At 38.8% G+C, this 16,024-nt stretch overlaps 1 protein-coding gene across 3 annotated transcripts in view; it reads right to left on the bottom strand.

Annotated features, from left to right (window-relative positions):
* plekhg5b (pleckstrin homology domain containing, family G (with RhoGef domain) member 5b) overlaps positions 1–16,024 on the bottom strand; it is a 110,831-nt gene that overhangs the window by 79,146 nt on the left and 15,661 nt on the right. For all 3 annotated transcript variants that reach the window (XM_021317026.2, XM_012863436.3, XM_021317009.2), the window contains exon 2: positions 1,548–1,624. In XM_021317026.2, the coding sequence (XP_021172701.2) occupies positions 1,548–1,624 (77 nt within the window). The remainder of the gene's footprint in view (positions 1–1,547; positions 1,625–16,024) is intronic.

The raw sequence follows: 16,024 nt of genomic DNA, 5'->3' as shown, positions 1-16,024 counted from the left end.
ACTGCAGTGGAATAGTAGCAGTAGGTCAAGATAAGTTGGACTACAAACATAATCTAATGAGGTTTCAGTAAACTATGTAACATTTGAAGACAACTGTAAATAAATGTGTTTTTAAACTCAAGCTTTCAGCACTTTTACCGTTTTCTGGAAGTTTGTTCCAGATAAGTGGAGCATAGGAACTAAATACTGCTTCTCCGTGTCTGGTTCTGGTTCTGGTTCTGCAGAGTAGGCTGGAGCCAGAAGACCTTAATGGTCTGGAGGGTTGATACACTGATAACAAGTCTGTGATGTATTTAGGTGCTAAGCCATTCAGGGATTTATAGACTAACAGAAGTATTTTAAAGTCTATTCTCTGAGATACAGGGAGCCAGTGGAAGGACTTTAGAACTGGGGTGATGTTCTCTACTTTCTTAGTCTTAGTGAGGACGCTGGCAGCAGCGTTCTGGATCAGCTGCAGCTGTCTGATCCACTTTTTAGGCAGACCTGTGAAAACACCGTTGCAGTGATCAATTCGTCTAAAGATAATGGTGGTCTGCACAGCCCAACCTCAAAATAAAGATTTCCCCTCCAAGGGTTTTCACAAACAACGTGAAGGGAGCAAATCTGTGGGGTGCTTGGTGTCCAAACGTTTTCCAGCCACATCAGTCACATAACTCAGTTCTTATTGTTCGTGTTAAAGAGCCTGGCAACAGATTTGATTCATTTGCAAGAATCAAAACTTCAAAATTCAGCTAAATTGCAAGCCAGTTAACTTTGAAACTACAACTCACTATAAGTCATCAAATCAAACCTCTTAACTGTAACTTCTGCAACTTCTGTTGAAGTAGGACTCAGTCCTGCATCATCAGCCCCACCAGGCGTCTCGTCTCAGTCCAACCCGAGGCCGCAATCAGCCGTGTGCAACTTAGCCTCAAAGTTAAAACCCGATGAAACCGACAACTTCTAAACTGTCCAAACTGCAACCGGCTTCAGTCCCCTGAAGACTGTCTCCTTAAAACAGACTTCTTTAATCATTAAGACATGTTTACGCTTACAAAGGTCACAAAGCATTTTAGTTTTGCCATGTTTGAACAGAGACGGACCAAAGACGGCGTCTATAATATAGACACTGGAGACACATTCCCCACTTTCTTTCAAAATGTCCAGCTAAAAAAAAAAAAAAAAAAACGCAGCTAAAAAGGGTTTATGGCAAACCTATGAGTCCCACGTTTGTCGATTTACACTGCAAAAAGAGAACTAAAAATAAGTAACATTTTCTTGAAATTAATGTATTTGCCCTTGATTTGAGCAGGTAAATAAGATTATTTGCCAATGGAATGAGTATTTATACCCCTAAAATAAGATAATTAGATAAACTGCACTTGAAATAAGATGATGGAGATGAATTGTTCATATTTTAAGTGCAAAAATCTTATTCCATTGGCAAATAGTCCTATTTATCTGCTCAAATCAAGTAAAAATACTTTAATTTCAAGAAAAAAAATACTTATTTTTAGGTCTATTTTTGCAGTGTAGAAGATTTATCTCTGAACTTTATTGTATCTTACCTTAGAGGCCCTCCGGTGGTCAGGACACTCCGGGTGCTGGCACACCACCCAGTCTTCCTCCTGGACCGGCTTATCATCTGAAAGAAAGCACACGGGTCACTCTGACATTTCTTTATGAATAAAACACAAATATCAACCACCCTGCCAGCTTCATTTCCATTAACACGCCTGTCTGTGTGAGGCTGTAAAAAAAAAAAATGTACGTCCAGTCAGACTAAAAGTGTCTGTGTTTAGATGATGGTGAAGCCAGAAGAGAAAAATGGTGAGCGGCTGTAAGCACAAGAAAAACCCATCGGTTAGAAGAAGTAGCTGTGTGTATAAAAGAGGGAAAATGGCTAAAGAGATTTCTTGATGGAGAGGTAAACAGAGGGGGGAAAAGATGGGATGTTTTGCTTTTGTTTTTTGGAAGAAGATCAAAGAGATATAATCACTAGAGACAGGAAGCGAAAAGAGTAAATGAGAGGAAGACCTGGTCTGCTTATTGTAACGAAAGTGCACTCATCACGGAGGAGCTTGCCGCTTTCAACCGCGCGACAACAAATCACCGTTGTCAAATAAACCCCGAGCGTCGATTTGACTGGCCGTGATAAAAGGCACTGTTTACTCCTCCGTCTTCCACGCGTACACAAAAGATAACAACGTCTTAACAGAGACTCTGAGTGCGCCCGCCGGGATTTATTGGGCCGCCAAACGAGCAGAACAGACCGCCTGGGAACAGAGGAGAAAGTAGGAGCAGGAAAGCGAAACGGGGCTCGACCCCGATTGGGGGGGGCAAAGGCAGTAAAAAAGGTGCCAATTTCACATATCATCCGATTTCCAAGCCCTTTCCGGTGCGCCAAGCTGAGCGGTTGTTGCCGTGTAAGTGGTGGACTATCAGTAAATCTTCAGTAATGGAGATGGAGCACCACGGATAAATGAAGTCACTTTGTTGCTCCTCCTGAACGCCAACAAAAATAATGTGTCATCATGAGAGAAATGATGGAAAATCTGTCCTGCTGCTGCCAATAGAGAAGGTCACCTGGAGTCATCCAGTCGGCTTTACCTGCCCTTACAGGTCAGAGGCAGATGGAAAAACACTGTAAATGGTGCATATAGCCTTCAACATTTGCCTTTCCTACAGGAGAGGGAACAGCCTGCCTACATGTTACGGCTAAACATCATTAAAAATGTTTGGGCGCGTTTAACGGGTCCAATCATTGTTCCAATTTCAGTTTTCGCTGTACCCGTACCACATAGAGCTAGGTATTTTTATTTCCATTTTATGTGATTGTATAGCACAAAGCAGCCCGTTATTGTGAAGGAGACAGAGGGTGACGCATGGTTTTCTTTTTTCGGGACCCATATGTCCCTGTGGGTTATGTCGGACGGAAAACGTCGGTTTGAAATTGTTCCAGACTCTCAGCAACAATAAGTAAAAGTCAGAAAATATTACTTGTACGAATAAATATTGCTACAGGAGCAACAATGTAAATTTTGTTGCCTTTTATGTTTAAAAAAAATACAATCAAAGCATAAAATATTGTTCTAAATTTGCGTGGTAATACTGCAACGTGGTGACATGATTGTTCCTCAGGGTTTTCATACCTTCGGTATCGGCAACTGGCCCATAGGTGTGTTGTTGCTCCGCTATATGGACTTTTGTTATAACAGTGCTCTGCAAGACACCAATTTAAAAAAAAATAATAATAATAAATCATACTAGCTCCGAATTAAACTTCAACAACTTTCTCTCAGACCCGTCTGTGGAGTTTCCTTGATCATGTTTGTTCAGTAACGCTCCCTAACAAACATCTGGGGCCTTCAGAGAACAACTGCATCAATACTGAGATTAAATTAAACAGTGGTTGACTGTATTAGCCAATCAGGTGACTATACAGCGCAATGGGTTGCAACGGATTTTGTTAAGAGGCATCAGGGGGGGGGGGGTGAATGAAAATTAACACTTTTCACACAGCAAAAAGAACTAAAAATAAGTAAAATTTTCTTGAAATTAATGTATTTCTCCTTGATTTGAGCAGGTAAATAAGATTATTTGCCAATGGAATGAGTATTTTTACACCTAAAATAAGATAATTAGATATACTGCACTAGAAATAAGATGGAGATGAATTGCTCCTATTTTAAGTGTAAAAATCTTATTCCATTGGTAAATAATCTTATTTACCTGCTCAAATCAAAGAAAAATACTCTCATTTCAAGAAATTTTCTTATTTTTAGCTCTATTTTTGCAGTGCAGATTTTCCTTCCAGTTCACAATTATGCCCTACTTGGTTGTGGGTTATCCCATATAATCCCAATTAAAAAAAAAGTGAATTATGTGGCTACTAAGATGGGTGGAAAAGAAGTGAAAAGGTTTAAAGGGGTTATGAATACTTTAGCAAGGAACTGTAACAGACCATTTTGGAAGATCATATCAACAACTGTAGTTACAAAGTTATGCATCTGGAGCATTCTTTTCTACCATTATACATCCTGACCATTTGAAAAAGAGCAGGCAGTTGCGAGACACAAGGAGAATAAAATATGACACTTTTTGGTTTCTGCAGACTAGAGTTAAACAGTGAATGCTTTAGTAATGAGGCATGTGCCTTGACCATTAGTCAAGCACTTTTCCTTGTGCTGTTTTACTAATATGGTAATGTTAGGATACAGTTCAGTGAATTGAATTAAAACACCCCTAAAGAAGATGAATAGAGGTGGGAAATTTGGAAGGACTGTGTCCAGTAACTGTCATGTCGCCATGAGGATTCATCTTGAGTGGACATCCCAGCCTGAATGTCAGCCCATTAGGCAATCGCTGCGATCCTGTAGCCTGAATCTGAACAGCAAGTTGGCCAAACAACGGCTCCATCTCAGATTCCTGCCATTAGATGACCTAAAACGCTTCCTTTGAACACCTTTCAGAAATGGAGCTGGACTGGGGTCTATTTTGTCTGACTTCAACCATCTTCTGTGAAGAAGTGGGGGCAGGGGGGTCTCTCCAGTGTCTCCACTCTGCTGGAAGCCGGCCCGAAACGGACTCCCAGTCACGGCTGTGGCCTCTGCCAGAAAGCGTCGGGGATAATGGCTCCCTGAGGGTTTACAAAAGCAGCACGCTGCAGAAGGAGCCTCCAGCTTTTATGAAGTGTTTCCCAAAGCGGTAGACCCTTCATTACAGCGGCCAAAACGTCACAGCTTTGTCCTAAACAAATGCTACTTGGCCTCGCTGGTGACATATCAGGTCACAGGGATCTGGAAAAGTTATCAGGCTGACGGCGTAGTACAAACGTTGAGAGGCCATGCTACGTTTCAGATCAGCTCAAAGTCTGACCCCCAACCAGAGCCGAAGGTTTCTCCATCAATTTGAAATGTAGAAACCACGAGTGGCAAATCTTCAAGTGACTGCCGGTACCTTCACTTTCCTTTATGCTCACACCAGAGGTTATTAGCAGACACGCTGAAGCTCAAGCAGAGTTTTGGGGTTGTCGTGATAAGAAGACTAAAATTCCTGGTTTTCCAATGCTGAGAAGCAGCAGCAGATCTCCATTTTGGCTTTGCTCAGTCCTGCACCGAGTGTCGGCAAAAAGTAAAAACATCTTATTCTAAATAATATTTACAGCATCATGTACAGCACGCAAGATACTGGCTTATACACTATATCACTTAAGGATATGGATATACAAAGCAGAACTTTTGTTTGATTATTTGTGACATTATAAAAACATCCACATTAAAACAATCCTTCACATCAAGTTGTATTAAAATAATTGATATTTTAATGTAATCTATGTTAAGAAAAATAAACTAGTAATAGTTATTTGCGTAAAAATCCATATTAACTGACCGATTTACAGTTGCCCAAATTGTCAAACTTCTTCTTGGAAGGACCAAATCTTCTGACTAATCCCTGCCATTTGGATCAAATGGCAGGGATTGGTCCTGCAGCTCTTAGAAATCTAATTTTTAACCTTTTTCTGAATACTTAATGTACCGACTGTCAGGGTGGAAGGGCCATTTCCCCCAGTGTAACAAAAAGTGTTTCTGAACAGGTTTACCAACAAAGCTTTAAGTTAAATTTAAGCTTGTCTTCTAATAATTAATCATATTTTTTGCTCTAAACCAGAAATAGCCTCTTCAAGAAATGTTATTGTGGTATCAAAATTTGTTTCGAGCATTTTTCTTAGAAATTATATCGACTTTGACGTTTTTTGCATCATAAGAACCCTGGTCAAAAGTACAATTTCAATATTTTACACCTTAAGAACAGATACGGTCAGAATCAGAGCAGATGAGGCCTAACGACCTAAAATAAACATTTGGGACTGAAGGTGCAGCAAAAAAATTAATATTGAGTAAAGTGTTGTATTTTTTAAAACATATTTAAAACATCATCCTAAATAAAAATTTTGAAACCCAGAACTCCACATATTATATAATTTTTTTTCTCCACAGTTGGATGATCATATCACAGAACCTATGAGAATACCAAAACAATGTTTTTTAATCACTTCATGCAAGATGTGGTCCCAATGTAGTTTAATTTATAAGATTAGTAAATAATCTCCCCAATCTAACCCCCCCACCCCACCAACCTAAATGCTAACCTTTCCTCAGCCCTCTCCTGATTACTCGGTTCGTTGTAAAAACACGATTCTATCTGCTGAGCCTCCATCTTCTGCCGTACTTGTTCATATCTTGCTGACTCTCCTACTTTCTCTCTCTGATGAACTGGAATTCCTGAACTCAGCAGTGCTGATTAAGCCAAAAAGCAAACACAAGCGCACACACAGCGCAGGGACACACGTGACGGCGGACAATGAGCTCGCGCACTAAAGAGAGACGGCGGTGCGTTGCATCCACACGGCCCCCTGCGCTGGCCTGCTTCAACTCGACCAGACACTGCCTGGGGCAAAGATCCGTTAGGTGCCCATAAATAAGCCAGAGCAGTCAAGGCCGGCTTAAATCAACCACGCCAAGTGTTCCACTACATCAGCTTCCACTTCCTTATTTTGCATTCTCTTAATTCGAGTTCCTTCCTTCAAATTAGGACTGAAACAGCATCCTACAAATCATAGGCTCACATGTTTTGTGAGATCTAAAATTTCAGCAAACAACCGTAGCTCTACAGCTTTCAGGAAAAACACTGGAATTGACATTACCTCAAGGCTGCAGGAAATTTGAAATTCTGTAATATCTAAGCAATAAAACAATATTAATTGGGGAAGGATTTAAGCGATGAGGGGGAAAAAAAAAAAGTACTCATCTGCAACCCTAAAGCATGTACTCTCTGGTTTTACTGTGATTTTGGACGTGAAGTATGTCCGGAGTGCAGGGTTTGCAGCTTCATTGCTTTTTAAACATCACATTTGCCAACTCCGCGCAGCCTAAAATCTGTTATTACTGTGAGTCACTCAGGGAAACTGAGCCCACAGCGGTTCCTGCACTGCACCGTGGAGCCTGTTGGCTCCTGGGATGAGAGTATGACATGAAACAGGAAAGTTTCACATTTCTTTTTTTTTTTTTTCCCCAACATGACCCAGTTCAACTGCTATGCTTACTGTGCGTTCTAATTCATATGCAAAATTTGTGAAGAAAAAAAAAGATTGAATTGAATTGACTTCAGATCAAATCTATAATTGTCAAGTCTATGTCATTTCTCATCTTCAAACAAATCTGAATAATTAGATTGAATTCAACTTTGTAAAGTACCTTGAGATGACGTGTTGTGAATTGGAGCTATATAAATAAAATTTAACTGAGATCGAGGGTAGAATGAGCAGAACAAGGCTCCAATTTTGAAAATCCACAATAATATCTTTTTAATAAGCCATGCACATTATTTTAGTGACCTAATGAAGCTGTTTTTTTATATACCATCCTAGTATTTTTCATCCTTTAACTTTGACTTGGACTAATCTCACAAAGACTTTGGTTCAGAGTGAGAGACTGTATTGGATGTTGCAGCTTCCTGTCAAGTCCATTGTAAATTCTTGCAAAAAAAAATTTGCTAAAATGATTTATTATTTGGATGCATGCCATTTAGTCTGCCCTTAAGACTGCATCGCTGTGAGGTACGATTGCAAATCCTACACAGTTTTATACTTTAGCCCAATTTAACAATGCCAATAACAGAAACGCTGCATTAGATTTTAAGACACTATGTTCATAAAAGCAATACAGCTACCTTTGAGTGCACAAATACCAAACTTTACAAAACTTAACTGTCAATGTATAAGTGAGTCTTGTCAAAAAAAAAAGAGGAGCCACACTCAGATTAGCACATCAGCAAAAAGCTCCGACTAAACTCATCATCAGCCAAACAGGGGGTCATTGAAGACTGAAGCTAAAGGTGTCAAGTCAAATTATATAGTCAATGATAAAGCTATACTTATTTTAAGTTACGCACTGTGAGACCATTATAGCCGCTTTCTTAACCAACTTCAGTAGGTTTTTTACAGGACAAAATATCTGTTGCTGTCAAGAAAAGCAAATAGGCGAGCATGCCGTATCGGACTGAGACTCGGCGAATGCCTAGTCTTAAAATTCCCCAGGATCTGTACAGAATGAAGTAAAAGATACATTTTTGTGACCATTTTGTTCAACCATTTCTCATTAAATAGATTTAGATTGGCTCATTGGACGATATATCCTTCCAAACTAAAGATAAAAGAATTGAAAACCAACAAAAAAAAAAAAAAAAACTGGACTCTCAACAACAATGAGATGTATAACAAAGGTTGTAAAATTCCCATCTGAACTAGTAATACATAATAAGTACTTTTTGGTATCAGAGGGAGCTACAACTAAAGGCAGTAAGCTGCTTAGCAGTAGCGGATTACATTAGCGTAAATGAGCAGACTGTTTAATCCAGTCAGATTGGCTTTTATTTGTGGTGTTAAACTACCCCCACCAAACTTTGCTGACACTGAGCATCCTCCCTGTTGGTCTTTATCACTATAATAGTTAGTAGAATACAGTATGACTGGGCAAATATGGGTTGATAAATGATACTTTTGAGTTAAGACAGTCCAAATATTGCCAAAACCAAACCTCTCCCTTATGCCCTGATATCGTAACTTCGTATCACCGTGTTCTTGAGAGGAGGCTGAACTGAACTCATTTAGATTTAAGCCTTTTTTTTTTCCTAGGAATGCTGAGAATGTGAGGCTCTGACTTTAGTTAAGTGAGGTCTCGTCATGGCACACGGAGAAGAGCTGAGCTTATGAGTGCCTTTGTTAGGGCTTAACTCTTCTCTTTTTCACACGACGTTTGTTTGAGCCCAACATCCCCTCCGTCTTTCATCGTAAGGTAGCGTACGCCCTTCCCTGCGATGAGATGGTTGGGAAAACACTGATGCAGACGGGAGGCAGGTGGACGACGCACAGTTAAGGAGTGCCGGCAAAGAAAGAAACGAGCCATCAGCACAAACGGGCAGGAAAAGACGAATGCAAAAAAAACACTTTATCTCCTTTGTTCCCTTAATACACGCAAGATTTTGCAAATGTGGATATGAACAAAAGTGTTTTATATACATGTCTGTTCTAAATCGAAGAATTGCTTCTAGTAATTCCAAATGATCCTGAAGTTAATCTTGTTCTTAATTCAATAAAACACACAAAAAAAAAAAATATCCTGTTTCTTGAGCTCATCTGAAGGCCATGTGAGGTTTGGAGGTCTGTAAGAAGTAGGGCTGAACGATTTTGGAAAATAATCTAATTGTGATTTTTTTTTCTTAATATTGCGATTTAATGCATTTTTTTTCCAGTTTAATTTATCATGTCTTTTTAAACATATAAAAACAAAAAATCAACTTGTTTCCTCACTGTGCAAATTAGTTGCTAAAAGACCCACAGCATATAAACTCGGTGCACAAATGATTGCGTTCTGCCTACAATATATTTCAACCAAAATTGCAATTTTGACTTTTCTCTGCATTAACCACAAGCAACAAAAATGGCTTCTAAATAAAGATGTTTGTAAACAAGGACTATTTTAAACAAGAATTTTTAATGTTTCTATTAATCAGAATATTATTCAAGAGAATAGCTTTTAATTTAATTCAATTCAATTTCAATTCAATTTTATTTTAATTAAATTCAATTCAAATCAATTCTGGACATCAAACCTTGTTGAACATAAAGTGCAAAGTCCAACCAACAAGCAAGTCTATGTATCAAACTGATTGACCTGTACTTAATGCTATGTATGATTATACAAACTCTAAAACAAGTAATACAATTAGATTATCTCACTGCTGCAACTGTCTTCCCTTCCATGTGGAAGCAAACTCACTTTAAACATTTTACCAACACCTAATGGATGTGTCTAATTCCCTAATTGTTACATAGCCAAAAATTGCAGACTCTGCGATTTGGAAATTGCGTTTTTTTTTAAATCGCGATTATATTGAAAATGCGATTAATTGTTCAGCCCTAGTAAGAAGCTCAGCATCTACTGAGCTTGCTCTGATTTTACACGGCCCGTCACTTTGTTACCAAGTTACCGTCAATCCAAATCGCTTATATCACGACTAATAGTTGGCTGTGGAAAACGACGCAGTGACAACCTAACTTTCTGCAAATGAGGCATTCCATCAAGCAACCTTCACTGGGTTGATCGTCATTGAAGGGGAAAGACGGGTCCCTGGACCGCAGCTCTGCACAGGTGGAGGAATCCAAGCTGAACACAGCTGCTTCTAATGCCAAGTGTTCAGTGGCGGCGGGGGCTGAACACACCCAGTCAACTAAATGTTGTTTACCCCCCCCAGAGTGGTGAAAACGCACATGTGCATCGCCCACTCTTCTACTCACTCCTTCCATCCTTCTCCCTCGTTCCACCACATCTGAGCAAACGCGGGGTTGCCACGTTTAAAAACTGAAAACCACAGAACAACAAGTGCAGACGCTTCCAGAGAAGGGCGGAGGAGCGCCGAACGGTTTGCAGTCTACAAGTAAAGGAAAACAAATATCTGAATTACTCTGCTGACTCATTTTAAATTGGTTTAATGTGAAAATGCAGGATTCCTCCAGCGCTCCGTCCGTATCGGAGGGACAACGAGTCTCCTGCACAGCGAGGTCAAGCATTAGCCTTAATGACCCTTCTCCATATTTAAGAGGGGTCATGAGGGGCTTAATGCATAGTTTGAATTTCTCAGGGTATTTATATCTGAAAGTACAGTAATTAGTCATGTATAAAAAAAAAATTTAATTCCTTTGTGTTCTATAACCATGTTCTACTTTTCCTTGTGTGGATATGGCTGGAGATATAGAAATATTGGTTTTTACCCTGGTTATAATATAGACCTCCTTGGTTAAGGTAGCAGGGCCCATGAAGGGAAGGTAAGCCAATAGTTTGTGGGAAACTAAATATGGCTAATAAATGTGCTTAAAATATGGATTTATCATAAGTTAGAGTGGTTAATACTCCTGCTTCATGCAACCGAAGTGCTTTACAGCAAACAATAAAATAAGTCTCATAAGAACAATAAAAAGAAGAGACAGTATATTGCACCATCCGGAGCAATGAAGCTGGCCAATACAAGCACAGGACTAAATACATTATTACTGTGAATGCAGTGGGCATTCACAGTTATTGAGATCCTCTTTCGCCTTTTTACTGTTTAAAGTTTGATTCGCTTCTCCTCCTACAGTTTTTCTCCGATTTCAACCATTCAACTTTTAAACTATTCAGCTTCTTCTGGAATCGATGGCTATATCTTTTTGTACTTATATCTTTTCAACTTTTTAAAATATTCAGCTTTTTCTGCAAAATTTCAGCTTTTTTTTCTCCCATAGGAAATTAATGTAATTCACTAAAATTCCGCTCATTTCAGCTGCTTTTTGACAGCTTACTGCTTCAGCCTACTTTTAGTTAGAAACGCCATTCAACTTTAAAAATTTAGTGATATCTTTCAGCTATTATGGTATATTTCAGCTTTTTCATATCTTTTACCATTTTCATATACTACCTCCTTAAAATAATTTTGGCTTTTCAAGAAATTCAGCAAATAACATGCGTTGCTATGGTTGTCAAGGAGGCAGTTATAGAGTGCACACTCTAGAAATTAAACAAATTCTTCTTCTCCAAACAACTTCTTCTCACTCGCCCAATTTTCAACCTATCGATATAAATTATACATCAAAACGTAGGAATTTTTGTCTGGATTCAGGAAATGTAACCCTCATTGGTGTAGCATTTATAGATTTTTTGCAAATCACCTAAGAGCAACACAAACCTGAAACCTCCCCTATTCATTTCCTATGGAGCGGTTTTGAAAAATGACGTCTGAAAATCCAAAACATCACACGTTTTCGCATCGTCGCTACTCCTAAACCGTTTGATCTACAGGTATGGGACTTTTACACATGAATGTCCCAACCCTTCTGGCACTCACAAAAAAGGATTTTTTTGGATAACTGTTACGGTTTTGCCGCAGGAACAATTTGTTCGGGAGTAGCGAATGTGCAAAATCCTGAAAATGCTTTAGAGCTGCATTTTTCCACATGATCCACTTTTTTTACATCGTCGCTGTGCCTACACCGATTTTTGTACAAACATAAAAATGAGCAACATAGTCCTCAAAAGCCTGCTGATACTCACAGTGAAAGAATTATTTTGATATCTCTTATACTTTTTCAGCTACAGCGATTTGTCCGGGACCGATTTTGGAGGATTTCTGAAATTCCTTAAAAATCCCCTTTATATCATAATTTTTTACGCCTTTATTAAAATATTAACCGATAGCAAGTCTTCTTCCCCTATCCGTTAAGAAATAAACGCAGAAAAAATTACGTATCTACCATTTACGGATCAGGAGATATGAAGTGTTGTGCGAGGCAATGTTCTCCATTATAATCCTATGGGACATAGTCTGAGCAAAGTGTCTGCACTTCTGTAGACTGGCCCGCTGCAGGTGTGAGCAAGTTTCCATGACGACGGAACTCTGCTGACAAGGAGGTTACTAGGTCAGGGACAGACTCCATTTGGAAAGAATGGCAACTTTTGACGCCCACTGCAGTGGCTGTGATGAATGTAGGAATCTGAAATTTGCACAGTCACTTCCTCTTAACATTTTTAAATTTTCAAGTGATTATGAGGCATGTGTGACTTTTCTGTCACTTTTTGGATTTCACATGCTTTCCTATTGGGCCTTTGCTTCCAACAGGACCTGGCATGATGCCCAGACACGACCCAATTGGCCAATACAGCACCACCCACCTGTGGGAAATGGCGCTACTGACCATTTTGGTCAAATGTTGAGTTCTGGGCCCAGATGTGGTGAGGCTGAGTTGCTAAAGGAGGCCAATCTGACCCATTAACTTTGGTCATGTTTGGTGACATTAAGTATTGGCACCCTTTTTGAGGCACTTCCCAGTACAGGATTTGGACCAAACTGACAGAGTACCATCACAGGGTGATACTGAACACAACCATGTTAGCGGCTAACAGTTAGCATGTTGCTAATTGGAAGTAGCTCTAGGAAGGTCCTCCAAACTTCTGCTTTAGAGAGTCTGTACCTCCTTTATACAGAATACTCTACAATAAATTTGGGCCTCGTGGCGAAAAGCATCTCCAAGTTAGGAGGTGTCAAACATCCAATGCTTTTCAATGGGGGCAAAACCCCTTATACTCCTAGAAATGCAGGCCCACATATGGCTACAGTATATTCAAGTTTGAAATTCTACTTCTGCTTTGTTAAACGATTCAGTGTTTAGAATGAGTGAGGAAATGTTTGGTGCCATTCCCTCAGTTTTTTCTTCTAATCATTCAGCTATTGTTCTTTCATGTTCAAATTCTTCAACTCTTTCAACTTCTTCAATGCTTTTCAGCTATTTTTTCTCTTCTTCAAAGATCTTCTGCATCTTTTGCTTAATCATTCAGCTTACTGCATTCACAGTGCATTTTCGCAGGAAATGCAAATTTTTCTAGTTAAAAGCGTGTTAATATAAAAGCTTGATAAACTTAAAAAATATATATATGGTTGTAACTGATACAACTGAACAGATTTCCTTGGTGAACTGTAAATAACTACACCAATACTTTCTTTTTTAAATATAGTATACTCTAGGAAGTAAAAGCTTAAAAAAAGAAAAGAAAAAAAAGCTATGGGGAAAATCCTTGAAATACAATAGCTTAATCTTTTTTTATTACTGAAAACAAAAATTCTACATGGATAGCTTAAAGAAAGTCAAATTAAAGGATTCATCGAGTTGATAGTAGGTCTTTTAGGAGGTAGACACATTTAGATTTCAACTGATATGAGAGAGAGAGAGAGAGAGAGAGAGAGAGAGAGAGAGAGAGAGAGAGAGAGAGAGAGAGACGATAGAGCGAGATAGAGATAGAGATCTCTACTCGCTATCTGCGCTCTCGCTTCAGCGCTCTCTCGCTCAGAGCTCCTCGCTGCGCTCGAGAGAGAGATCTTTAGGATTGTGTTAATTCTTATACCACAGTTGCTATTCAGAAAAAAGGTATCAGGGATAATTTCACATTTATAGGTAATTTACTACTGTAATAAAAAAAATTAAAACCGTTAAAACTACCACAATTTTTCTGTTGGCCTAATTGTGATTTTATTTTTTGCATAATTGAGTAGCTGTATAATCTATATGCATTTAAAACTAAATGACATGTAAAAATGCATAAAAGGCTAAAACCACATAAGAAAATGTCTGTACTAAGCTAATAGAAGCAGTAAGAGATTATTTGATAGCCTTCTGTTTGATACATGCCATTTCTTCTTTTCTTTTTCACAAAACAGTAGCAGGAACACAAAAAGGCTAGTTGGCAAAAAGGACAGGATGAAGGACATTCTTGCCCAACCTTTATTTTTTTCTTTTTATAAACCAATTTCCCTTTCTCTACTGGCACGAATTGGGCAGCATAGAGGAAAGTGAGTGACCCGTACCTCATCAAAACGTCTGTGCGAGGAGATGAGGAAGCCTTTTAGCTTCCGCCATGTACTTCTTCACTGGTAAATATTTTATATTAGCCATTTCATTCGAAATCTCTCCTTACATGTTGCCTGTTGTCATGTCACTTTAGTGAGTCCATTCCACTAGATAAGTAAGCAATGAGGAAGACGCGACAACTTTTCAGAACAGAGTGAAATCAGAGTTAAGGTTTCAAGTAAAACGTTGTGATTTGAGGGTGGGAAAAAGTGCATAACAATGAAGTAATAAGATAAGAATGGGGAAAATTGGGTCTGACAGAGGCAAACGTACACAATTATTTGTGATTCAGAAAGGGGAAAAAAAAAAAGAATACAAGAAAATTGTCTAATCTAAAGTTAACTCTAGAGAAAAAATACCACGAGTAGAATACAAGGGTAATTATAAGACCAAATATTGACCAAAGGAAAAACAAAGTTATTTGGTAGTGGAAGAAAAATAACTTTAGCATTTACCCAACACACAACAACAGAATATGCAACATTTACATACGTACAATTCTATAAACGTACCAAGCTTATAAATGGAGTATAATGTAAATGGACTGAATTTATATAGCGATTTTCTTGTCACACCAATCCCTCAGTGCTTTACACTATAGCCACATTCAAACAATCACAATAACGCACACAAATATTCACACACAGATGTGCAGATTGGTGGACAACTTGGTGTTAAGTGCCCCTCAACTTTTGCTCGTTTTCCATACCCATATTCTGCCATGCACAGTTTTTTGACACTTGTGACCTTTGTTGGACCGTAAACTGACAGGAAACGGGGATAAGAAGGGGAAGACATGCGTCAAACGTGACGTCCGTGTCGAGGGCCGAGGCCTCCGAACATCGGTCGCATGCGGCACCTCCGCGCCCAGACCTGCCGTTTACAGCTGAGCATAAAATTCAGTTATACCCCTGGTGGGTTAGGGTGTGATTTAATCTTAATTTACCAGCATATTTATTCTCACCAAAAAAATACTAGTATTGTTTTGAAGTGGCCCAATTAGAGTCCCAATTTGGATCCAATAATCTGTAGAGGAAGCTAAAAATGAGGGCGATGGCAAAGAGGCTTTCTAACCTTCAAGACTTGAAGCGCATTGCCAAAGACAAGTCATCAAAACACCAGTGGAAACACACAGAAGGCAAAGAAGGATAAGGGTTTGATTATTGTAATTTTTCCAGTGATTATTAAAGGGCAACTCACCCCGATGTAAAGGTATAACTCACCCCAGACAATTTTTGAAAAATGCCCCCCAAGTGGCCGTGTTCAAAGTTTATTTGCAACAAAAAAGAAAAGAAGAAATGGTTAATTTGGGGGTTAGTTAGCGTATAAGTAAGTCTCTGCAATATGTTTTGTTATGCCAGTTTTGAACAAAATGTAAAATAAATGTTGAAATGGCTACTTTTTTGTTATTTTAAGAGAAACCCATCTAATTTCCCATCACGAAAACTGTCTGTTGAATGAAAAGCATTTTAAATCAAAATCCGGTGGGAGTTTGGGACTTAAAAGTTAAAATCAATTTTAATATACTGTTTATCCAAATATTTAACTCTG

This window comes from Fundulus heteroclitus, chromosome 1 (genome assembly GCF_011125445.2).
Source record: "Fundulus heteroclitus isolate FHET01 chromosome 1, MU-UCD_Fhet_4.1, whole genome shotgun sequence".
Classification (NCBI taxonomy): domain Eukaryota; kingdom Metazoa; phylum Chordata; class Actinopteri; order Cyprinodontiformes; family Fundulidae; genus Fundulus; species Fundulus heteroclitus.
The sequence above is the reverse complement of the archived record's forward strand: the minus strand, read 5'-3'. Positions and strand labels throughout refer to the sequence as shown.